The 26799-nt window shown below is 36.7% G+C and overlaps 1 protein-coding gene across 11 annotated transcripts in view; it reads left to right on the top strand.

The window, feature by feature from the left end:
- ZNF385B (zinc finger protein 385B) overlaps positions 1 to 26799 on the top strand; it is a 155888-nt gene that overhangs the window by 46276 nt on the left and 82813 nt on the right. Inside the window, exon 1 of one of the 11 annotated variants that reach the window (XM_085584542.1) lies at positions 17039 to 21915. The exons of 9 other annotated variants lie outside the window; for them this stretch is intronic. In XM_085584542.1, coding sequence (XP_085440668.1) covers positions 21906 to 21915 — 10 coding nt within the window. In that variant the 5' untranslated portion in view covers positions 17039 to 21905. Of the gene's footprint in view, positions 1 to 17038; positions 21916 to 21964; positions 26056 to 26799 lie in introns of those variants that run through there. One more of the 11 variants, XM_021552499.3, reaches the window with a different exon arrangement.

Genomic DNA, 26799 nt, shown 5'->3' with positions numbered 1-26799 from the left:
TTAGAGACAATATCATCTAGAGTTATGTTCAGACTATTATCCTTGGAATGTCTTTACCTCCTTTGGAGCATGTCCCCAGCAGCTACATCCATCTACCCACAAAGACTTCTTTTTGTACTTTGTGGGAAGCATAGTGTAAGCATACTAATTTATTTGGACAACCAGTTCCTTCCCATTTTACCCTTTTACTTTAGGTTAAATGCTTACAGTTGGGTTGCACAGGACTGTCTTGACAAGATGTACTGTTAACAGGCTGACTCCTAATCCTGTGACTGTAGTACTAATACTGGTCTTTCTAATACTTTACAAGCTGGTGTTCAGTATTTCTGATTCCAGGTAGTATGCTGCCAGAATATGGCTTTTCTTTTCTTGATACTAGCTCTATGAATTTGAGTATTGCTTGGAATTTATTTCTGCAGTTTGCTTGAAACTTGACTTTTATCTAAGCTCTTCTCTCTTCTGGGTCAGTGTATGTGTACCTGTGTTTAAGATTTTGAGAGTGTTGTCCATGAATAAATCAAAAAGCAACATGGCTTGAATTAAAGAACATTATTTTGTAGCATTATCTAAAGTGAAAATGCTCAAACTAAAACAGAAGTAGAATTCTTTTTTGCACATCACTGAAAAGCTGGCACAGCTGGTCACTCCTGGACTGCCTGCTTTTTCTCCTGCTATGTAAGCTTCCCTCTATTTTCCCCTGCTGAAGTCAAGGAGTTACCTCAGGTTAGTTACTTTTTTTTTCTGAAACATAGTCTTACAGTAACTCTTTTAGTTCAAATTTTATAGTTTCAAATTTTAGTATTTTCTCCCCTTCTCTTAGACTTCTCTTTTAGTATCAGGGTTTGTAATTGATTTTTCTCTACAGTGAAATAAAAATGTGGTGTATTTTCCTGTGGCTTACATTCCTATAGCTGCAAAATTAACTGAAGTCTAACTTTGAAGGTTTGCTTTTTATTGTTTTTTTCCTTTGGTAAACAACTATTATTTTTTTAATGGGCCTTTTTAATTGAGGTTGCTAGTAACTGCTGAGAAAAATATAATGCCTCTTTTTTTTGTAAGTAAGGTATTTATGAAAATGAAAATATTTTCCGTGCAACTTTTCACGAACTTAGTGAGCTTGGATTGGTTCCTCTAAAATGACAACATGTTGGAAGTGTTTTTAGTCTTTCATCATCTCTCAGTGACATGTGCATCTGAGGCTTCTGATCTTTGGCTTAAACTACTGTTAAATTTTCATTATAAATGTGCCACCTACTGGAGCAAAAGGCCCATCAGCAAATATTTATTAATGTTATCTTGTCCCAGACACATTTGCATAGTAATTTCTTGCTAGATTCCTGTGCTTGTGGTTGTCAAATCTACACTGCTTTTTGTCAGCCTCACCATAGGGTATGAAAATGGTAATAAGAATTGGAGGGGATGTGGAGCATAAAGGTTTAATAACATGCCTTGGAAAAAAAAATAATTGATATGCTGAATTTTAATGAAAAATACCTGCCTGAAATTAATGTCCAGTAAGGGAATCTTAAATTCACAGGTACTCTAGGTACTCTAAGTCTTGATTTCATTATGTTAACAACAACAACAACAACAAAAAATCACTTAATTGTTCAATACAGCCTTGTAGCAAAAAGAAAATTTAAACAAGATTTTAGATTGCGCAGTAGTTTTTTGGATTTTTTTTTTCTTTTTTTTTAATCTTTGGTCTTGTCTTGGCGCAGGATTAGTCATGTTCATCTTTACAAATGAGGGGCATTTTGCTTGGAGCTTGTTGTCTTTTGTGTTACCATAATGAAATGAATGATTATTTGTATTTCATATATGTCTTAAGAGCTACAATTCTATTGTGCTAGACTTGTACAGAATTATGGCAAAGGCTTATTCCCAAAATTTTTAAATCTGCCTTTGAAATATAAGGCATTAAGGCAATAGTGCAAACTAGAAGAATAGAGAGATCTAGGAAAAATTGCTCTCCTAAATTTAAATTATTTTCTTGATGTTTCTCGTGAAAGTGAGTACTTGTTTGGCAAGACTTGATTGTATCACAGTAGAAGAAATATCTAATATATGAACAAAACAAGAAGAAGAGCTTCCTTAACATTCATCTGTTTTTCTATATTAAATATTAATATTAAATTTATTTGTCCTGTAGGACAGTCTTTGACTTAAGCAGGATTGTCTTTTTGTTCATTGGGCTGATATGTTAACGAGACAGCTATAAAATTTGGTGGTTTTCCTTATTCCTTATTGCTGTTTTTTTCCATGCCTTATGAATACAGCTCAGCCATGAGGCATTTGCTTTTGAAAAGGAAGAATGAGTCAAGGAACAGCCTCAGAACATGAGTGTGCAGTCTAACAGGTTATGAAGGAGCAGACAGGGAGCCAGGAGCTCTCTGATCTCTTCCCATCTCAAGTTGTGGTACATGTTGCAAACACACAGGTTTCCAGGTCCACAATGTTAAATGCAGAGAGTCCAAACTATACTTACTCAATCTTAAACTTTCATTATAGTTCAATGAAAATATAATTTACTTAAATTTGGAGTTTTTAACACAGATTTGTAATGATCATAGTCAGGGTCCTTGTACACTGCCTGCTCCTTTTCATCTCTCTAATTTTGTTAGACACATCCATTTGCTCTGGATGTGTTGGGATGGTGTAACATATTTATTTGGTCAATATGCCATAGATACATGAATTGCAAGACTGTCAAGGATGATGTGGCTGCTGGTAGGACTCTGTGGCACGCTGGGATAGCACAGTTGGCTGAGAGATAGTAGCACAATACTTTTATTCAGGTCTTGCACCTAGTTTTCTGCATTCAAGGGGGAAATTGAATTTCCTGGTCATAGATACTATGTTGCCTAAATTCCCTTTTCTTTATTTGATAATTGAATGACCAATTTAATATTTCTAGGTGAGGAAAATTTAGGTTTTATGTTGAGGAGTCCTACTTATGAAAAATATAAATGACATTTTTTTTCTTTGGTGAGTGATGATCAGAATGTGTTGTCTGCAGTTCTGTGCAGCAGGCTAGGGTATATGTCTGGCTTCACTCCAGGGAGTGAAGTTGGAGTGTGCTGGGGCAGTGCTTCAGGAAGCATGCTGCTTGCAGGAGCAGTGCTCACATTTCTATTGGCTGGACAAGTAGGAACATCAGCTGGAGTCATTAATATTGTTGTCTTTAGGAGTGCCTGTAGCTGATCTGCCTGCTTTCCCAGAATAGGACACTGAAGCCAGTAAATAAAGCAATAAAATATTTCACACCTAATAAATTTCATAAACCAAAAGCAAATAAATTCTAAACAGTTCTAGGAAGAACACAGTTGTTCCAAATGTTAAGAGATTGAGGTAGTAAAGAAAAGAAAAGGATGAGAAAAAGCACTGCTATTTTTATAGGAGGAGGTAAAGATTGTATTTCTGGAAACTTCTGAAATGCTTTAAAATACTTCAATAATGAAAAAAACAGAAAAGGGAAGTAAATCCTAAGCAACGTCTGAGAGTAAAAACATTTAAAGTACATGAATGTTACTCAACAAAATAAGTGGCTTCAAGAACATAACCCAAAGAGGTATTAAAAAAAAAAAATAATTACAGAAGAGAAATGTAAAAAAAAAAAAAAAAAAAAAAATCAAGTCGTGCATGCATTATTATGGGTATATGGAGCTGATTCAAAGCCTGTTTCTTCATAACTGGGCTTTTAAGGAAAAAGAAGTTCCTTATCTGTTATTTACTACATTAAAAATTTTATTCAAAGCATGATTTGATTTTTTTTTTGTCAGAAATTATTTGGTTATTAGTCTTTTGTCTAATAAGTTATATTGGCTGTCTTTAATTTTATCATTTTTACCGGGAAGTATATGTTTTGACATAGTATATGGACATGTAGCCTTAAAAGATAACTAAAAATAATTCCAGAGTACAAAACTGAATGGGCAGAGAAGTGATACACTAGATCTCAGGACTGATGAGTTATTTTGAGGAATTACAATTGGAGTTGTGTACTTTTATTAAAAAACCAGCATAAATTGCTTGGTTCTTATTTCAGTTTATAGCCTGTTACGTCCAAGCAGAGGAAGTTTGTAATATGCAAAATTCAGGATAACAGAGTCTGGTAGGAGTGGAAGAGACAGGCTAGTTGAAGTTATTCAGAGAGATATACAATACCTGGTTATCTTTCATAAAGTAGCATTTTACTTTCAGCTATTTAAAAGATGACATTTTTTGTAACATTAGCATAAACTACTAAAAATATCACTTTTTGGAGAACCATCTGGAATTGTTTTGAAAGTTAAAGGCCCAAACTTTTGATTCCTGTAAATAATGATGCCTTTCTAGGGTAACCTCAAAAAGGTTTGCTTGCCAATTATATGTTGTAGCCATAAATAAAACACAATTTTATCTTCCAACCAAGAAAAATTATTTGGTAACTACTTTTCAGTCTTTCATATGTAAGCTAAACAAGTGCACATAAAATATTCTATCTGTGACATTGTGTGCTCCTTATCACTGTCATAGCAAATACCATTAAAATTGCTTAGAGATACTTTGAGAATTTTACTTGCAGTTCTTCTCTCCTGTGTACAGGAGGGAATTGCAAGGAAAGTTTGAAGAAGGCAAGACATCATGGTATAGGATGTATTTCAGTGTGGTAGGAGGCTTTAGGTATAACAAATTTCAGTGTGTCTGTGTCTCATGCTTGTGGCATTGTGGTGGGGCTTTGGATGTTTGGTTTTTTTCAGCCTCATTAATGGTGACCTTTATGGCCCTTGGCAAGCCTTAAAATTATTTCCACTTTTGTCAGTTCATAATGACTTGGCTATTGTCAGTATCTTGGAGGAGTTTCAGACTTGCATGCTATCAGAAAAACTCCCTCCAGACAGTACTCCTTGTGAACAAAAATTACTTCAGCTGGGTACTGGATATTGCTGACCATTTTTGTGGTGCCTTTTTATGCTGCAGGATGACTAGGATGGTGTTTAGCTGCATTTGTGAAGCTGTGACAGCCTTCCTTGTTTAGTATGTTGGATAAAGACTGTTCTCCCTTTATTCAAGTGGAACAGATTGCAAAGCTTCTCTGCACAGGTGAAATTACCTGTGCCAAGATGATAACCCTGGTTTTACCATGCTGCCAAAGGAAACCTGTATATCCACTCCTGTGATCTGAAATTTTTGTCTGAATAATTTGTTTTGAATAGGTGTTTTAATGTTCTGCATGGTTCCCAAACACAAACAGTTTGTTTTTTTTTTTTCTTCTGTCTTTTCCAAATATAGCAGTTAAGCACCAAATTGCTGAAAATAGAAGCTAGGTAGGCCAATTTGCATCCATGGCAGGTGTTGCTGTCTATTTCTCAAATGTTTTCTCTGGTGTGTCATTAAGCTTAGCTCAGCAGTGCCTGTTTCAGGGTGTGCACATGATGAGCAGACACACTGTGCTGTCATTGCTGGTACTTAGTCCCTTTATAGGCAGTACCACTGCTCTTACTTTATTAAAGGGAAGCTGCTCCTGTTTGAAGAGTTCGTGTGTATTTTCAACATTAAAAGGTTTGTGATAGGGTGGCCATCAGACAGAAATTTCCTATGTCAGGGTTGGCATGAGGTGTGATCTGCTTTGGCAAATCAGTTGAATGCTGGCTTTTAGTGGCAGAAGGATTGACAAGGGGGAGGAGGGACTGCTTTGCAAAGAGCCTTAAAAGTTCAACATCTGAACATGAGCTATGCCAGGGCTTGTCACTGTCTGGTGATGAGAGCTCTCCCACCACTCATCCATGCAGATGGCAAGTTTTGGTGTGTTCAGAGTGCTGGCCTTCCTTCAGGATGTGTGGTCATCACTGGCTGCAGGCCAAGAGAGTTAATTTCTGCACTTCTGTTTAATGAGTTAACATCACCCTAATGTAGACTTTCATTCTGGCTTAGGTGGTTGGTCACAGTTATAATATCCAGATGCTGTCTTCCATTATTTGAGCATTATTTTCCCATTCTCCTCAGCAAGCTGTGCATTACCCAGACTTGATGGGGGTGTTATGTGCACTAAGCACAGCCTTACAGCAGTGCGGCCCCACCAGATGCATGAAGCAGTGCTATAGTCAAAACCAGAACACTGAGAGCTTGTAAAGCAAACCAGGAGTTGCACTGCAACCAGGGTAAATATTTGGCTAAAAATGAGCCAGTGTGTAAGGCTGTGCTGTAGAGACTTATTAGCCATATCTGAAAAAAGCAGTGAAGGACTATCCTATTGATTTTGTTCTTATCTTGATGACCTTGTAGGTTTGAGTTAATGGTTTCTAAACTCAGTTGGTGAGTTTGGATGACAGTTCTGTTTTTTTCCACTCTAGGAGAAAGGGAAGTAGTATAGAGTTGAAAAATAAACTCTTATGATTTTGTTCACTCTCTTAACCTCCAATATGTATTTTAATTTGCATGGGTGTTGAATCAATGTAGACATAGTAACTGCGTAATCTAGAAAAGACTGAAATGTAGTTCATCTGCATTATAAATTACTTATTTCTCAAATCTTATGACTTGGAAGTCATCTGGAATTACAATAGGTGTCATAGCATTTGGCTGATAGATGTCTTTAAAGAAGCTGGTGTTTGACAAGGATGGGGAAAAATGAGTCTGGTCTTAAACCAGGCTGTTTCTCACTGTGGTACTTACTCCTGGTGTGGTTTGTAAGGCAGAACACGTTTTTGCCTTCGTGTTGATACTTGTACCTGGAGAGGAAGCTGTTTTTTGAGGACAGTAGGGCTGCAGAATCATCTCAGGGAATGATCTTTTGTACTAGATCATTAACTGATTTAAAAATTATCATAGCTTCTGAAAATCCAGGCATAAAAGCAAGCATGCAGAATTTCATGTAGCTACTGCTAAGATGCATCCTGATTTTCAGTTCCCATGTGACATAGTGAACTTCACCTTCATACATAATGTTGTTAAAATTTGGATGTTTTATAGATGAAGAGGCTGTTGCTCTCTTGTAAATGTTAACTATGAGAGCAGTCTGCATAAGATCAAGAGGCACTAAGGGATAATGTAATTGGAATTTTTCAAACAACTGTATCTGTTTCAGAATGAAGATTCATGATAGAAAAAATAAGACAAAATAGATCTCACAGTTTCAGCATAATTAGGATTTTTGCCAGTGATTGTTATGGGAATACTTTCTTAAATATTTTACCCTTACCCCTTTGAAAGTTTTGATGTCAGATGAGCAGGATTTTCATTCTGTGGCTACTTTATTAAGCTCTGATTCCCAAACTGCTAGCTAACATAGAGGACCAAAGCTGTAATTGGCATTTACCTCTTTCTTTTCCTTTCCTGTCCTGATGGAAAGATCCTCAAGTCAATCAAGATAAGATGAAATTTTGTTAAAGTATTCAGGGTTGTGTTCTTACTGAAGAGTTGAGAAAAAAACCCCTAAGAAACTACATAATAATATATAGTTATATAAAATAAATATAAAAAGTAAAATAAGGTGGGGGAGTCCACATAATTTGATATTGATTTAAATTATGTAAATGAGTCTGCTCTTGGTAACTTGCACATTAGTATTCTCTTCAGCAAGATGGTTAAGGGTGCTTAAGTATGACCTCTGCCCAGGCAAGGAACAAAAACAAAAATAACAACAAATTTAGAGAAGGTATAAAGGAGAAATAGGACTTCTATTTTTACAGTTTTTATTTTTTTTTTTATTTCAGGACAAGTAAAATTAATGATAATATGTAGAGGCTTCTCTATAAAAATTCCATCTACTGTGTCCAGTATTAAAGCTCTGTTTTAACAATATTGACAAGTAAAGCCTTGACCTCTATATGTTACTGAGAAGAAATCTTTGAAATAGTCTTAGCAACATCCACTTAATTGATTATTTGAAGACATCTGAGCAGGAAGATATGTCCATGTCTTAAGGTAGATTCTTGTATTAATGAGCTGGTCTCTCATTTCCTGAGCCAGTATCATTTAGCACAACATTTTTATGCTGTCTTTTTTTCTCTCATTTAAGTGCCAGTGCTGCTAACGCTCCACTGCACAGAAAAGGGTTTAAAGCAGGTGTAGACCTCTTGGCTGAGAATTTATTAGTGTCTGTCTTTTTATCTTATCATGTAACAGAGAGGAAATTATGTTCTGTTGCTTTATGTTAACATGTAACAGAGAGGAGATGATTTAAGTAAAACAGTAGCCAATATTAAAATAAAGTTCACATAAAGTAAGGTAGGGAAGATAGAAGAACATGTGTAATGTAATATACTGAAAATTGATAATAACTTTATTTTGGTAAGCTAAATTTCTTCTGGATAGACAACACAAAAAATGAGAAGTACAAGATGAATAAAGGATTTGAGTTTTTAACTTCTGTTTGTAAAACTAAGGAATATATGTCATAATAAGACACAAATCCTATGCAAAATGGTAATAAGACTATTCCCAAATGAGTATTACTGTCTATTCTGCTAAAAAAAGTGCTTTTTCTGGGGAAGAAGCACACAGAACATCTGATGTTATATGCTATCACAGCCAGTTATAGTACAAAAGCACTTCTTTGTCAGTATTATATGAGAGACCCTGAAAAATTGTATAGGGGGTCTTTTTGTCCCCTCATGTTTCAGCATCTGAAGACACGAAATAATTTCATATTCACCTTTCGAAACCTTGACATTAAATAATAATAATTTTATTTGAATACAGAAGTGGATTTCCTATGTCACATGGAGCAATACAGATATTTTAAAAACCTCTTAACTGAATCACTCTTGAAATTTTTGTATCTTGAATATTTTTAGTCACAGTATTTTGAGTTGTGATCATTCAGTAATAAGAACAATTGCTTCTCCATCACTCAGATTACTCTACAAAGATTGAATTCATTTCACAGGGATCTTGGCAAGTGGCGATTAGCAGTATAGATGGCCACTTTTTCTTGTAGATTGACTTAATGAGTATAGGTTTAATGCGATTTCTTAGTAGTATTTTTATGCTCTAGAACTGTATATATAGATCCATCTATTACTAGATAAAACTTGATCTTTAGTGGACTATACTATGTATAGTGTCTGTGATCTGGAACTTGCTTGAGCAACAAACACTGCATAAACAGTTGTGGAAGTCATAATTTCATGTGTCTATTTTGAAAAGAGGTGAGCAAGAGCTAAATTCTCTGATATAATTGTGTTACATTAATTTAAAATGCTTGTGACACATTTTTTTCACTACCTTTTTTTTTAATGTCTTTTTAGTATCATCAGGTTATATGTGCATACTTATAACATTTATCACAACATATTCTTGCAAAACTGGGTAATCTTTTCAGAGAATGGCCCAGGTTAGAAGGGATCTTGAAAGACCATCTGGTCCAAGCTTTCCAGGGAAGGGAAGTCATGAGAAGATTATCTAGCAGCTTGTCCACATCTTGAAACCTCTAGCAATGAGGATTCCATCATGTTCCTGGGAGGTTGTTGCAGTGAATTCATCTCACTGTAATTTTTTCTCATGTCAAGATGATGCATCTCCCAGTGTACTTCTTGTACTTCACTTTGTCTTCTCCGTGTGGATCCTCATGGAGAGAGAGCCTCCATCCTCTTTATGACTGTCCTTTAGTTGACAGTGCTGTAATTCTGTTATGAGTTCCCACCTAAGTCTTCTCTTTTCCAGGGAGAAAAGTCCAACTCCTTAAGTCTTTCCTCAAAGGGCAGGTTCTCCAGACCTTTGATCACCATTTAGGGCCTTCTTTGGACCTCATCACTCTGTCCACATATTTATTGTTTTTTTTAGGGACTAGAACTGTACTAGTACTGTTCTAGTGCAGCCTGACAAGCACTGAGTAGATTGAGATGATCACATCTCTATCTCTGTTTATAAAGCATCTGTGGCCTGAGGATTGAAGATTAATCTTAATTAAGATTAAACATGTAATTTTTTTTCATACTGAGATTTCAAAGTGATTGAAATGACCAGAGTTTGTTATACTGTTTTTCAATCTCTGTGTTTGGATTCACAGCCAGTAATGTCAGATGTGGTTTCTATTTTGTGCTCTTTATATGTGAGTGGTTATGGATGGATGGTGTTTGCTTCTCTGTAAAGGAAAAGCAAAGATATCTGTCTTCCTCAGCAAGTGGATGTGAGGTTGCAAGATGTATTTCTGTGCTGGTCTTTGTACTCTGTCACATATATGAAAATAGAAGTTTATGTGAAGGATTGTGACAAAGATGCCCTGGCTCTTCATTGCTTCTCAAGTTTCAGACTTGATCCAAATCTGGCTGTAGTAAGGAACACTTGTCTCATTAGTCAGTTTTTCTCATCAGGAGCCAGCAATGCTGACTGAAACAAATTATTGGGAGCTGTTTGGGAGGGGTGGACAGAAGAGTGCTTGTGTGCCTGACATCAGAGATGTCCAAAACCAAAATACTGAATTACCTTTTTGCTGATTTCTTAATGTGGAACTAGTATTTCACAGTTCTGTTGCTGCCAAACTCATGTGTTTATTTACAATTATGGGAGAGAATTGCTTGGCTGAAGGTTCAGTTTATTTCCAAAGATGACAGAAATTTTCTGTAAGGGTCCTCTTCTAGGTTCAGGAGGTACTCACATCTTTCTTGTGATATATTTAACAATGGCTGCCCTGTGCAGGTTAACCTCTAAAGACAGAATATGCTTTGGTGGTCTATATTCTTCACACTGGTGTTGAAGGATGTAAGCTCTTGGCTTGTCGGATCTGACATTGAGTTAATTATGCAGACTTTTCCTTCCTCTCAGTTACCTTTTATGTGAAACCTATATAGACTCCTTTCTAAAGTAGTTATTTTCTCATCTGTGACATATATTTAAAGATTTGAGATACCAAATTAAATGTTCGTTTACCTGCCACATCATGTGTGGTGTTTTTTGTAGAAGTCTGTTTTGCTCTTTCTCAAGTTTCCAACTCGGGAGCAGATTTTTTAAAGAAAATTCTTATTAAAGATATTATTTTATATCTAAAAATATGAAATTAGAACAACCATTTCCATTCATCTTTTACCAAGTCTACTTAACCACTAAATTTTCCCCTGAAACCAATGAAATGAAGGGTGATACCTGGCATGCTCAGTAGACCAATGGGCATAAAAACCTAAAAATGTGTGCAAAATACAGAAATAATGAGATTATATCCTGATTAAATAATTGCAGATATATTGAAAGCAGGTGAGGTTGTTTCTCTTACTGCCCCTTCACTAAGTGAAGGTGCTTAAGGTACTTGTTTTAATCAGCAATATTGTATAGCAGATAGCAAACCCAAGTTGGACAGTTAATCTGTCCAGACAATACTTTATTTATGTAATAAATTTATTTATATCAATTCATTATTTATCATTTGTTTCTAAAGGAGACATAGAAAAGATCTTACTGGAATTTGAAATACATTGGTAGCCATTATGACATCTTTCCCAGGTGTTTAGTATGGTTCTACAGCTGTCAAAATGAGCAGACTTCATCAACTGACTAATTTACAGAAAGTGGCCCTCTGCACAGTTCCATTTTAAACTGCCTTTCTAAACATTCAACATTCTATTTAAGAACAAAATTATTATGATTTTTTTTAAACTGGTAAACATTGAGTGATATCTGCCACTTTTTTTGCTGAGCCCAGCAGGCTAGACATACATACACAAAGTGAGGGAATTGTTAATGGGAATAATAAATTAGTAGAGACATGAGGTGTTCATTTATCCAGAAGACTTTTTCAAGGAGAGAGTCCTTATATGTTTAAAAGAAAAGGAAACTCTCGATTTTCCATTAAATTTAAGAGCTGTTAGGTGCCAAAACATTCTGTGGCTAAGGAAGATACTGGCTGTCCTGCAGAGTCCATCTTATTCAGCTGGTTTTAGTTCAGCTGGTCCTGGATATTTGTTCTTCATGTTTCGTTGTGTGCCAGTGCACAAAGCTTCCCCATAAACTGCCTTGCTCAACAAAACTGTCTTGTAGTTGGGCACATGTAAGCCTCTTTCACTTTGGTAGGTTTTTCCTCTATTTTTGGGGAGAATCCAGTCTGTCAGGGCAGCTTAAATTAGTACTGTATATGCAGGAGCGATTGCAACTGCGGTTCTATACCACTCATTTAAAGAGAGTTTGGGTTGTGCTTTCTTTTAAGAATACCTCAGACTTAAACTGAGGTGAAGCTGAAGAATTGCAGAAAGACAGCTGGCCTAGTTTTCCAAGGACAGAGTATCTGCAGTTTCTTTTGGCTTCTCTGCAGTTTCAGAGTATCAGTGCTTTGGGAAACTGGGTTGAATGGCAGATAATAGTGAAATAGCCCTCAGGAATAATTGTCATATTAGGGAAGGCTTAGTCAAACGGCTTTACACTTTGATATTTTTATTTAGTTAATAATAATGTTGAAATAACCTAATTTGAATAGTATTTTTAAATTAAAAATTTAAAATTTAAAACAGACATTGCCATGTCTGTTGTAATAAAAATAATGTGATTTTTAACTGTTTTCTCTATGATGAGTAGAAGCTCAGTTATGTTTTTATGGGAATAAATCTGTATCCTGTCATGCATTGCAGTATGTTGGTACTTTGCCAAAAGGGTGGCAGACTGCAGTGCTATAAATCTGTTGAATTCCAAACAAACTCATTTCAAGAAAATCACAGAAAATATATGCCAATCTGACTGAGAGAATCCAAATTACTTCAGTCTATGATTAATTAAATTAGGTTGCTTCAAAATTCATAACAGGTGCCTGAAATGATCTTACTGCTGTCAGTGCTTTAAATGTCTCCAGAGAACTTGGATTAGCTGAGTACCCCCTTTACAGAAGTCCTTAGTGAGCATGTTGTCCCAAAGGGATACATCTCAGATGCCCTGAAGGAAATACATACCCAAATGCATGTGATGAAAGGCAGTTAAGGTATCAAGGAAGAGCCTTTGAGGTTAGAATTTCAAGATTAGTATTTTATTCAGATTGAGAAAGGGAGGATGTCATGTACACAATACAAATATAATGGAATATATATGGGATATATACAGAATGCTTACAAAATGTAACAGCATTCAGAGTGACTGTTTCAGGATGAAGTAGTTGCTCTGTGATGTTGCTGTGGTTTTTGTACTGTAGTAACATAACCTACACAATCCCTGTGATGTTTTTAGAACAGCTAGCTTTGGAAGCTGCGGAGCAAACTGATGGAATTTTCCATTGCAATGGTATAGGTGGAGGTTTGACAGCACAGCCGCTGCTGCAGTGCTTTTCCTGGAGTTGGGGTGTTTTGTTTTTCTTCTATCCAATGCCTGGAAATTTTCAGCCAAGTTTCTGTACATCTTGCACTTGTTCATACACAGCTTTGGGAGCATATGCTTGTGTTGATAGTAGATATATATACCTATGGAGTCTCAGAAATATTTGAATGAATGCGTGCATCTCTGAACCTGCAAACCTTTGGGGATGGATTTTAACAGGTGTAAATGTACTTCTAGTTCTGATGTGTCTGAACACAAGGCATCTCTGCGAAGCCCATGTACACAATTTGATGACTGTGAAAAAAAGAATGCTGGCAGCCAAGAAAAATTAACCCCATGTCTTTGTGTCAGTTAAGCAGTTTAAATGACTTTCACACCTAAGGGTGAAATAAAAATGAGCTACTACTTGCCACCATGCTCTGAGAGGCTGGTCTCTTTGTTGAGTAACAGTATCCATCTGCTTCAGGAAAATTTTTCTATAACAGACTCTGTCCTACTACATGAATCCAGCTGCCTGACCAGAGAAACAATTGTCCCAGCGTAGTACAGAGCCCTTGGTCAGCATCTCACATGCATCTTCCATGTCCAAAATAGTCCTGGCATGGGTTTTGTGCTGGGTGGTTCCATTCTGTCAGCTTTCTCCCTGCCCATGGTCTGAAATGTAGTTATGCTGATGCAAGAGTGTATTTTCTTTCCAGCTGGCTTTGCAGTGGGTGCCATTGATTTGATATTTTGCAGATATACTGAAACCCAGTCTACAGTATGAGGTATTGTGCAATCCTGTGGGGAGGGGAAAAAAGGGGCAAAAAATACCAAAACAAACAATCCCCCCTGCCCCCCCCCAAAAAAAAAAAAAAACTCACAAAAATGAAAAAAACCCAACTGCTAACTCATCGTCACCAGAAAGGAAAATAATTTTGTATGCAAGAAGAGAAAACAAAGGAGAAGAAGCCAGTATGATCATAGTTATGAGCAGTGGAGTGTGAATTTAAGTAGAGAAAGGATAGATGGAAATACCAAGAAAAGGAAAACTGAGAGAAAGTGACAAATAGAGGAAGGATTGAAGGGTAGGGAATTTGTGAAATGTGCAATTCCTCCCCTGCTTGAGGAGGCTATGTGGGAGAAGACTGGAGCCAATATACAGTCCACAGAACAGACTCGCTTCACATTTACAGAGTATGGGTAGAAATTAAGTTTCTTGGATTTGCCCGTTAAGCAACTCAGAAGGCAGGAGACTCCCCTCAGCCTGTTTTAGGACTCTGGCTGAACACAAGTGCTTGGAGAGCCACACTGTCCTACCTGCACTCAGTTGAAACACCTGGCTTAGAACTAGGCGGTACAGGCTTCTACCCCTGCAATTTACCAGAAGTGATTTCACCTGTAGAACTTCCTCTCGTGACCTGCCATTAAACAAGAATGCCCATTCAGGAGGGAGGTGGTAGGTTAAAATCTGAACAGAAAGAGATATGGATGTTTTGAGTATGTCTTCCAATAAGATCCAGTAAGCCTATGAGTTATGAATGTTTTTTAATGGTGTTAGGGTGCTTTTTAATGTGGTTTAGTTTCTCTTTTTTGTTTCTTCTTGCATCAGGATGCTATGCTTTTCATAACAAAAATCTCAGATGGTAATTTGGAGTCAGTTTGAGCTGCCAGCTCATCTTATACCTGGATGCATTGCTTATTTCTTATACCTTCACTCTCTCAGTAAAACTGTCTTGATGCTTTTTACCTATGTTCAAACTTTTTGGATATTAGTCCTTGCAAAAAATTTGTTTGGTTTGCTGTGGTGGAGGGGTAAAGGTTTTACTGATTTTGGGGTTTTTTTGTGTTTTTTTTTAATAATTCCTGAAGCTCTTAGTCATTCAGAGGATTTGAATGTATTTTCAAGCTAAATAATGTCTCAGAAGGCTGTGTTGAATTTGCCTTTTCATGTTGATGCTAATGTCTTCCTCATTTTTATTGTTAAGGTAACATTTTTGTGATGGTGACCCACTCTTCTTCCATTTGATGACTTGCTAAAGGCTGCTATCCCTTACAACAGAGGATGCCAATTAAAAAAAGTTATCCATGTGGAAATTTTTATAGCACCTCTCCTATGGCCTTTATTGGGTTTTCATATTTCCAGTGCCAAAGGAGTGGATTTCTAGATAAAGACAGTCTTTTAAGGTATTCACCATAGTGAATTCCAATAATTTCTGTGGAAATCAGACAGTCCTTCTTACTGGTATAAACATACTCCACAATATGCTCCCCTGCCCATGCTGTAGAAAGTTCTGGAAGCAACCTGAATCTGTGTACCCTGCTCCCTTTTCCCTTTTTTTCTGAAAGCGCTTATGCTTTTGCTTAAGGACAAAAGCTTCCCCAGCCTGACCATATGCAATTCTTTGCATTAGAATTTGGGAATTTCTGGAGCATGAGTGTTGCCTCTTCCTCAGTGACAAAATGCTTTACAAATGGCATTGGACTGGTGAGTCTTTGAGGGTTTTGTTTGTTGGGGATTTTTTTATTGGCGTGTCATCACTTTCTAAATGAAAAATATATGTCAGGAGAAATGCCTCTGGGATCTATCTCTTGTGATAGCTTTTCAGCTCCAGGAAAGATGACTGAACTGGAGTAAAATGATCAGAACATGCTTAGTAAAAGAAATTTGTCATAATGAAGCAGTACAGATCACATAATTTGTTTGACTTTGGGAAAGTTACAGATGCTTTCATTCACTTTGCATAAAAGTTGATCTACTTGTCACATGTATCTCTTTTTTTTTTTATCGCTTACTTGAACTATAATTTAGGTCAAGAATTCTTTCTTAATGTGTGTATGGAGAGCTGTTGTTACTGTGTAGCGTGATGTCATTTTGGCACCTCTCACCATTATTGTAATACACATATTAAAAATAATCAAGGACCTTTTATATTATTTAGACTAGCTTGAAGCTGCTTATCCTCTGTGATTCCCTACTATCACATTATTTAGGAACTCTGTAATTATGACAAGTATATATACTAATATAAATATGAATTTGGGAAGAAAATGCTGGAGAAGAGTTACATATGACTTTTAAAATGTTGCCACTTCCAAATATGTAGTTTTTTCAATTCTAAATTTGTATGACAGTTGTACAGAAATGCAATGTGGAGTTTGAGAACTGAAAGTTAATAGTCTTTCAGAATCTGTGTGCCCATAATAAAGAGGAAGGATCAAAGGTGCCTCATACATGGCATGGGAAATTTCATTTTCTTCAGTACTCTGGAATACAAGATCCAAAGCAGAAAATAAGTTCATCGTTCTCTCTTTTCCAACTGCAGGGAAGTAATGACTTACTGGAATGAATCCTAAAACATTTGCTGTCATCTAGACCTTTCAATGAAAAATTAGATCAAAGTAGCTGGTGAGGTGGGCAATGGTGATTAACAGTTTGAACAAAAATAGGTTTTACTGTGCATTTATAACTGGAGTGTCATGCCTTGAATATTTGTTAGGACCTTGAAGGTTGCATACCTGTAGAACCTGTTGCAGTCTTTGAAGCTGGAGAAAGATTTAAAAATTTGTCTGTGAAGATTGCTGCTCGGGGAGAATTAAACTGACATTAAGTTCTTATGGCTGCACCATTCCCCATCATGACAAAGGTGCGTGCATTAAAAAATGTGGCATCTGGTTGCTACGTATGAAAATACTTCTATGCTTCATAAAATTGGGAATATATTTTTCATCTCACCAGTGTCCTGGGAGGAGCTGTTGAAGTTAAAATGTCATCTTTGAGGATACGCTCCAGGTAATTTTCTTTTTCAAAATACCATAAACTAGAACAGGAATACTATTTTATTATTTCCTCTAGCATGCAGTATAATGTTAAGCTTAATGGGTGTATAGGCACTGGTGAATATGTGTGTGAGTTTGATGCATCTGTGTGAAGCAGATATTCAAACAGAATTTGTTTCATGTAAGTAAAAGTACAAGATACCAGTATGAGCTGGTAGGTTTTAGTAGTCCTGTCATATGTATTTCAAGAGGATGCTTGCCATGAGGCATCTGCCTAATGTGTCATCTGGGGCAGAGTTACATACTGCTTTTGGGAATTGTCCTGGAGCCAAACGTAGTGAGAGCTGGGTGACAGGAAAAGGAAAAGCTAGTACATATATGTAAAGTAGTACATATATGACTGGATGTGTAGATGTCTTGGTGGAGGTTAAGATTTAAGAGTTCAGGAGAATACAGTTGCTTATCTCTGCTTTGAATCTGTGTCTGTTTGTACCACAATTCACTGTCATTAACTTGATGAGGGCAAAAGACTTAGAGGAGAATAACTGAACTCCTTTGATTGAATAACTTTCTGTTCTGAGATGTTTCTGGAAAGCCCTGGTGGTTTGTCATACATTGTGAAATTTGTCTACTGTGAAAGGGATTTTACTTTTACTCACTGGATATGTGCTTGACCAGGCTGTTGCCTGTACAGTAGGATCAGGTTGTTCTACCTCACCTCTCGCTTCAATTTTCCTCCTTCAAACTGGGATGATTCTTGGGGATTGTATTAAGTGGTGTATTAAAATACTACTCAAGCATGGCCAGCAGATTTCCCAGCGTGTTTGACAGGGCATTGGTATTCTCCTGACAAAGTTACTTCACCTCTGCTTTGAGCCTTGCTTTGAATTTTTGAAGCTAAGAATGGGTGATTTGGCTTCCCCCATGCTTAATAAAGATTGGATTACTGATCTTTTATTCCAAGAAGTAGGGAGGGTAATTGTTTTTTGTTGAATAAAGGTCCTTTCTTTTACATACTAATCATTGGTTTATGTCAATGTCTCTGGAGGGTGCTTCTAGTTCATTAGTGTGATAATGCAAATATAAGTTCATTGAAATATTAATGAAATTCCTCCTGTGATCATAACAGTAGCATTTTTGTGCTGAAAACATTAGGTGAACAAAGTTGAGAATTAAGAATCATGATGGGTAGTATAATAACAATAAGATCAAACCTTAGCAACTAAGTTTTGTCTTTTTCTTAGCTTTTTTATTATTACCCAATATTGCCCATTTTTTTTCTAGACTGCCCTTCAGTGAACATTTCCTGTAACAATTCTGTATGTGACTGGCATACAGTGCGCTGAAGAGAAAACCTTGAGAACAGGAACAGCAAGCCTTAAGAGTTGCTTGTGCATGAAAAGCAAAGGACAAAACCTAAGGATCCAAGCATGGCTCTGCAAAGAAGCCTTTTATGAATTTGACAGTTGGATGCTATTGCTGCTTGGCACTAAACTTTACAGAAGTCCAAACTGCTACACATTGGACTTCTTGGAAAGATGATTTTTCTCTGTACTTAATCTGAAAATGTAGCACATCTGCATAGACTGTTCATTTCTCTTGAGTCACATCCTGACAGTACAATTCTTCAAGTTTCTAATCAGCCAAAATACAAGCATGATGTATTCCACTCTGCTAGGGAGAGTTGCCCCTATCAAAGCAAAGTGGAAGGGGGTGGACAATAGAATCTTAAGTGAAAAAAAAACATGTTTTAGGTAGCTATTTTTGGATTCTGAGTGACTTTTTTTCGTTAGTAAAACTTTTTAGCTGAGATAATAAGTAACCTATTGAAAGTGCTCAAAATGTCACATCTCCTGCAAACAAGAGAGAAGAATTTGAAGTACGAGCTTTGGTTTAAAAAAAAATTCCACCACCTGAGCATCTTGGCAGTTGAGCTGTTCAGAGTCAGCTTTTCTTTCTTTGACTATAGGAGCTGCATGTGAATGACACTTGAGTGCATTTGCCCTCAGATAACCTCTTCAAGAGGCCTCTCCTTTCTCTGTGGTTCGATTGTGCATATTTTTGTGGTCTCTCTTTCTTCCCCTTGCTTAGATGTATGGTCTTGGTGTGACACTTGGAGTGAACATTGTACTACTGTGTTCTGAAAGGTCAGCACATCATAGCTTTTTGGAAAGAAAAATGCTTTTCTTTTTTTTTTTTTTTAAATTTACTATTGGTTTTTTTTCTGCCTGTTTTGCTTTCATCTTAATGTTTTTACTTTCTTTCAGTCTCTCCTTCTGGTATAATAACATTTGCCCTTTCATTGCATTCTTTTCGCACATATCTGATGTCTTTAAACCTTCCCCCACACCTTTCTCTTCTGTATTCCACTTTCTCTTTTTTCTCTTCTAGCCACCTATCCTCACCCTTGTGACTTCTGCATCTATAATGCACGACTGTCTCAGACTGCTGTTCCAAAAGGAATTGCTGTTGTCCTGCTTTCCTGCTCGCTCACAGCACTCTGTTGTGCTGCATAAGTGCATTGAATGCCCTCAATACCAGAGTCCATCATGCTTGTAGTCTGGGGGGGCCTTCTGTGCTGTTATGGATCTCTGAGGAGGCCTTCTCAGACAAACAAAATAATCAGGGTATCTCCAAAATCTTGGGACAGTGGCTGCCAGTCGAGTAGATGAGAGTTAGTGTTGTTTAAAGGGTGGGGAAGAGAGAACTGTAGTTAAAACTGGGATGGTTTGTGGTTGGAGGTCCCATTTTGGATGTGAGTTGGGGGGCAGGCTGACACATTAAATCTGAGATTACTGTGTCCTAAGACCTCCCTCTGAAACCAAGGTCTGGCCTTCTGCAAGACAGGGTGCTCTATGCTGTTAAGAAGAAAATAGAAAGGAGCTATGGCATGTTAAACCAGATAAATTTTTAAAACTGGCACATTTGCATGATATTAGAAAGGAACTAATAAACACTGCCAAAAATAAAAAAAAAAGAGACCCTGCAATCATTGAGCAAGTGGAGGGAGTAAGGGAGCTACGCCTCTTGTCTGGGGGAGGTACAGGCCCTGCTGTTCTGTCTTGCTGTAATGCATAAACCTACCACATGCTTATGGAACATGTAAGACTCTTCTGCAGTTAACAGTGAAATTGAAGGAAAAAAATCCTTCCATCATCCCATAAAATGCAATTATGAATGTTATTATCAGCATGAGACAACAGAGTATTTATTGAGTATACTGGTCATCTTATGAAGTCATCAGAGTCTATATAAAACCCACATAAAACTTCACAGAAGTTTGGTGTTGCCAATTCCAAGTGTGCAATGAGAATGAGTCACATCTTCCAAGATTTGCTTAAAAGTCAGAGAAGTTTATTTTTAATTTGATTTGATTTTTATTTGCCTTTTTATGTCAAAGCTGATTTTTTTTTCACTGCTTGCAATGCCCACAACCCTTTTTTTTTCCTCTTTTTTTAAGAACAGGATTTTTTTAGAGTACCAAATATTTCAGGACATGTAACAAAATTATGTAATTACTGCCAACTCATATTATCAGATAATTATCGAAGTAATCCCCCTTTAGTAGAAGTGAGGAGTAGGAGGTTATAGAATAAAATAAGATTAAGCTGAATTTTCATATGTGCTGTTTTGAGTAACCGACAGTCACATACTAGAGAAGAGTGTTTTCACTGGAACAATATACTTTATTCAGGACTGGGTACAAATTTAATCTTGTTATAGAAATTCTGTCCAGTATTTCTAGAGGCATGGAAATTTCTTTCAAGAAGTTTACTTTTTAAAGTCATCTTTTATCTCTCTTCTCATTCCTTCACTTTCATACAAAACAAATGAGAAGATTAAGTAAATCTTTATATATTTAACACAAAGCATTAAAGTGGAAGGATTGCATATAAGATTTCTTCTGTAATCTTTAGTTCTCAGTGAGGAATTATCTGACATAACTGCAAACTGCATCAGGTAAAAATCTGTTCCTAATTATGTTGGATGTCTTCCATCTCTATTTTTTAATTATTTTGAATAATACTCCTATCAAGTATTCTTACTAGGATGTGCTTGGAAAAATTCTTTTGAGTGAATCAGAAGTTCTGTGCAAACTCCAGCTGAGGTGTACTCACACAGCACATCCCAAAGTGAGGGCTGCAGATTAGAGAGGCTTTTTGTTTGAAGTTAATTATTTGAGTCCCAGATTTGAGATTTTGTGCCTTTTCCCTCTCTAATATGAAGAGGGATATTTTTTCTCTTCATAGCAGAGGCTCATTTTAATTTTGGGCAAATAGTCTGTGGTCAGTTTTACTGGACAGTAGGTACTTGCCATGGTAGCAGCAGCATTCTGAATGTTTTTATTGCTTGTCCCATTTAACCTTGTAGGTGACTTTTGAGCTAAATAAAAAGTCCAAAACCAGCTCTCTATTTGTATTTCTTTAAAAGAAGTCTTTTCCATCAGAGCAGAGAAATTCAGCTGTAATGAAATCAAACATTATGCAAAGATGGAACATTTACTGTTGCAAAACTTGCCTACCCTGTAGATTTTCCTTGACACACTATTTGTTCTGTAAGGAGTTTTTCTCTTGCTGGAAGATGGGCAACTGTTTTAAAACCAATTGTAGGACAGATATACTGAAATATATTAACTTTAAAAATTTTGCACAAGTGACTGCTTTCTCTTTTTCTATGGTTTTGGTACCTTGAATTAAGGTGGCACCAGCTGCAGCCTGTCTGCATCACTTGTGCATAGCCTGCAGAGGTGTCATGCACCAATGGGAGTGAAGTGCCCCAACAGCTTTGTGGAGCAAGCCATATTTCTCAGCAGCACAAGTTCAAACCCTACTCAAGGCTTACACCAAGTCAAAAAGGAGCTTGTGAAAACATTTCTTTTGCTAGATCTATTGTGCAGAACTTCTATTTTGCTGAGCTAACTGTAGAAGAGAAACATGCTTCTGGGTAAGTAATTCCATGTGGAGGCTGAAATGTGTCTTTCAAGCAGCTGCATAATAGAGCGCTGTATGCTTGCTCCAGCTGTATGGAAGGAGAAATGTTTGGCTGATTTATTTTTAATAGCAATCCATTAGTGAAAGCTGTACTAATTTGCTGCAGTTTAGGAACAGAGTAGTCAAATTTGGAAATCTTAGCACTGTGGGTGACTGTGATCTATTTGTTCAGATACTTTTTATCTTTGGGTAAACTGCAAAGAAATACAAATGCCAAAATCAGCATTTGAACTTTTTTTGCGCCTGTTTAGATGGTAATTGTGACATTTTTTGAAGGAAGGCTCTAACTGAAAATTTTTATTAAGAAGCACATTGGAAGAATGTGTTTCTTAAATGTGAAAATAAATGTTTTTTATTTGTGAGTCTAGTGATAGTTCACTGTAAAAAATTAATGCTTAATTATTGTATATATTTAATTCTCTTTTATCATTATGCTGCTAAAATCTGTTGACTAATATTATTTATATAATAGCTTTAATAAGCACAAATATTAGCAGAATTTGAAATAGGGAATGCCTTCAAGTGTATATTAAAGAAGAACTTGAACTTATTAAGCTTCTGAATTGTTCATGTGTTGCAGATTATACAACATTAGTTAACTGCAGTGTTAAAATGTACATGATGCATTCAAAATGTTCCTCTTACAATGCCTTGATAGGTCAAAAACATAAATGCTCTCTTCTATCCTCAAAGTCCTGTTTATAGTTAGATTATTAGCTTGTATAAAACACCTTTAATTTTTTTTTTATATACAAGGCAACCATGACTGGAGGAATGTCATTGGTAGGTTTTTCAGCTGTTGAAATAAATAGTAATAGAATGCTCATTTTCTGTGATTTGAATGTGTAAATTACTTTTTTTTCTGTGTAAATATGATCATCCTTAGTATGTAGTCAATTACAAAATTACATCTTATAGTATTACATTGCTTTTAAAACTACTATGTAATATTTTGCTCTTTTTTTAACCTAAACTGATGCGTACTAATTGAACATAATTTTTGGTTACTGTCACCTTTTTTAACTTTCTAAAAACAAGAAAAAGGCCTGGAGAGGTGCTTTTTATGAGGTGGCAGAATTTAAGATTAGTGCAGAATTTAGCCTAGTGTGGTTGAGTTGATGAGATTTCAGCAAATTAGGTTGCATATTTGTATGTGTTTCCTTTTTCTTTTCTATATATGTCTATGTTTTGTTTGATGATCATAATTTTATACCTTGGGTGCTGGAATCTTTGTTGTGGGGAATTGCTTTCTGGTTTTCCTAGACCTTTGCTCTCTGTCATTTTGTATGCTCAGATACAGTCACAATAGTAATCCTGCAGCATTGCACAGAAATACATGTTGCAGCAGGTTTAACAGAGAAGCCTGAGAGAAATCTGGTGAATTGTTGTTCCTGTTGTTCATTTACTTGATTTCAGCAATCTTGATTTAGAAATGTGTTAATTCTGTCTGAAATTGGAGCAATCCACATCTTCCATTCAGCCTCAGGATGCTGTGTTAAACATCACCAGGCACAGTTCCCCTGTGCTACCATTATCATGGTAATGTCTTATCTTTGACTTCCCAGCATGGCTGATCTGAGAGCCCCCAGAATGGGCCACTCTGCAGGGCAGTGCAGACAGCCCAAAAATCTTGGGCTGCTCCTGTCTCCTGGGAGACAAGACATAGGCAGTGGACAGTCCATGCTGGCCAGGCATCATCTGCCTGCAGCTTTGGCTAGAAGGTGGCAAGACCAGAAATGGTTTGCCAGCTGAGAGAGAAAAGTGAGAGCCAAAAAATGGTATCAAGCCTTTGGGGACAGTGGGACTGGGATTAAAGTAAATGAGAAAATTCTGTCTATTTGGAAAGTGGGAAAAAAAAAACCAAACCAACAAAAAGAAAACCCCAATGAACAATAAACCCCCAAATGAACCAAACTCAACTAAAAGAGAAAGTTCCAGTTTTAACCCATCAAAACTGCTTTATGCAGAACATGCAGCTCTGTTACACTGAGAGAAAGAATTTGTTGAGAAGGGAAACCTAATAAAACTTGGAAATTTGTGCAACAAATAAGATACAAATTTTGGCAAGAGCTGAGCAATACAAGTGCTGGCAAATGGAGGAAAATGTCTGACCTGTACTGGTACCAGTGTCTGTTTTGACCCTGTTGTCACCAGAACTGAGTCACAGGGACAAGAGACAGCAGTGGGGGTCAGGAAGGGTCATGGCAAGAAGGGGGGGTTTGAACAGGACTCTAAACTTGTGGGAGGTGTCCGAGTAAAGAAGGATAATCCATACATACAGAAGTGGTCTGCTGTCACTTTCCCAATGATATCTTTAGAAGGTAAATTTTAGTAATTTAAAAAGGAAAGATGAAGCCACGCATATACCAGTAAGCAAGAATTTCAGTAATGCAGCACTGGTAGTGAACAGTGTGCAAATAAAATTTGTGTCAAAGGTTTGTATTTAGATAGGTGAATATCCCAGATGCGTGTACAGGTCTCTTGATTTTGCAGAGGAGTATTTGGGTTAATTCAGTACTTGAAAATTTGGTCTTTGGGGAGAACATGCTTTTATATGCTGTAATACTGAAATGCTTTGAGCAGAGTTTAAAATTATATTCTGTGGCTGTAGAGAACATTGACATCTTTTGGATGACTTATTCAAATATTCTTATGGTTGATGGTGTATTTGTTTTTGAGTAAATTCAGGAAAGATTAATTCAAAGGTGTTTCAATCCAGCACTGCTGTAAAGAAACAGAAAAATCTAATCACTTCATCACTTAAAGCTGCTTCAACCTTCAGGAGAAAAAGGGTTACTACTTAAATTTCAGATGAAAGGAGTGTTTTGTGAATTCATCTGTGTCATGTATTCATACCTGAATTAAAATGAGCCATGATGTACTGCATTTTCTCAGGAACATTACATAAACTTCCTTGTTCTAAAACATGCACAAGTTTGAAGTGTGCAAACAGAACTGAAAGAAACTTTGCAGTAGTTTCTCCACAAGCAGGAAGCCTAATATTTACACAACAATCAATAGAGTAAAGAACATGGAGACAAGCAGCACTCTCTCCTACAAATGTTGGTTTAACTGGTAAAAGAAGGTAGGATCTATTTGAACAACAACTCGCTTTTAGCTAGAGCTGTTCAGTTGGGGATGGGTTTGGCTTGAATTCTGCAGAACCTTGTTGGCCGTGGTTTGGAGTTGTGCAATTAAAACAAGGGATTGTTTTTCAGTATGTTATATTTGGAACAGTTTTCTCCTGCTGTAATTTCTGGGATTTTGATCAGGTCCTTCAGTAGTGTTTTGGTGAGACTCTAATGAAGATTAGTTAAAGAAAAATCTGATCCTAATACAGCTTGCTGTGCAGAAAAAAAAAAAAAAAAAGGAGTTTCTTTATATATGATTAACTTACATATTTCTCTAATTCTTTGCAGTCATGTTTATTTGTTTGTCCTGTGTGCCTTTAGGGAGATTTTTGTCCTCACTGTGGGAGGGGAGGTAAAAGTGCAAGAATGCACTGACCTCAGTGCAAACCAGAAAGGGACAAGAAAGGACTGGGGACAGTATACTTTTATTTATTGTTATTCCCTGATCTACAAGCCTAATGTTACTATCTCACAATAAAAGTTGGCAATTTTCAAATCAAGCAAAAAGTTCCTGAATCCAGGAACCTGTAAGAGAAAGCTAAACATGTCTCTTGTTTTCATCATCCTTCCTGTGAGAACTCAGAAAAGTATTGTCTTTCCCTGAGTTCAGTGGGTAGGAACAATTGCTAGTCACATGTGCTACCTACAGAGAATGGTTTACAGAAAAACCTGCTTGTCCTCAAACCCCTGGGAAAAAACTGTCCATTGGAATGAGAGGAGGCAACTAGGATACTGACTGGGGCTAAGCTAAATTTTTTTTGGGACTGGACATTTTGCTCTCTTACCCTGGTGGTGTTTTCCTCTGCTGCAGTGGTTGGTAGAGACCAGGTATGCTGGCTATGGCATCAGCTTTAGAAGTCACCTGCTCCTTTCAGAGGCTGGTCAGAGTTTCTGGGATGTTGCTGAAATCTCTCTGAGGCAAAGGTGAGGATAGGGAAGGACGATTTTCGACACTTCAGAAGGTAAGTACATCAATAAAACAGTGATTAGGTGGATAGGCTTAGCAAATTCTTTCATGTACTAACAGTCAGTGAATATATGAGAAATGCCCTCAAAATTTTAAGAATCCATTGCAGTGGACAGCTTCAGATAATCTTAATTGGGTAGTATCTATCAGTTTTAATTTGTTCAAGCTTATGTGCACTCAAGTTACTTATAATAGCTGTTCTCAGAAGTGACTAGAAGCTTAAAGCAGTAACAAATTTAAACTAGGCAAAGAGAACTTCAACTAATAGAGTGACATATGTTACTGAGAAATGTGGTCTTGCAATAAAAAGTAATGTGCAAACCTTCTAGTTAAATGTGTTGGCTGTTGTAGTTATACAAACCAGATAGTGAAGTTCGGCTTATACTATGAAACCAAATTTGATTTTGTAGTCTTTGTGGTTGAAATATGTGTTATCTGGTAATATCATTAATAGTTTTTACCAAAGAGAAATGTACCCCAGTCTTCCATGTTTCAAAGGGTAGTGTATCCCAAAGAACTTTTACATACCCCCTTGCAGCATAAATCCAAACCAAATGTCCATCCAGTGTTCCCTGTTTAAGTAGATTGCTTCACTTGAAGAGGTAGAGATTGGTATGACAGTGATAAGTGCACTTATCCTCAAGTGGTGAAGCATCGCCAGATCTCACCATGATTAACACAGATGTTATTTTCAAAACCCACCTGCTGGCCATTCTGGACCTTCATGACCATGCAGAGC

This window comes from Lonchura striata, chromosome 7, assembly GCF_050655825.1.
Source record: "Lonchura striata isolate lonStrDom1 chromosome 7, ASM5065582v1, whole genome shotgun sequence".
In the NCBI taxonomy this organism is placed as follows: Eukaryota; Metazoa; Chordata; class Aves; order Passeriformes; family Estrildidae; genus Lonchura; species Lonchura striata.
Note: the sequence above shows the minus strand (reverse complement) of the source record. Positions and strands in the feature narration are given on the sequence as shown.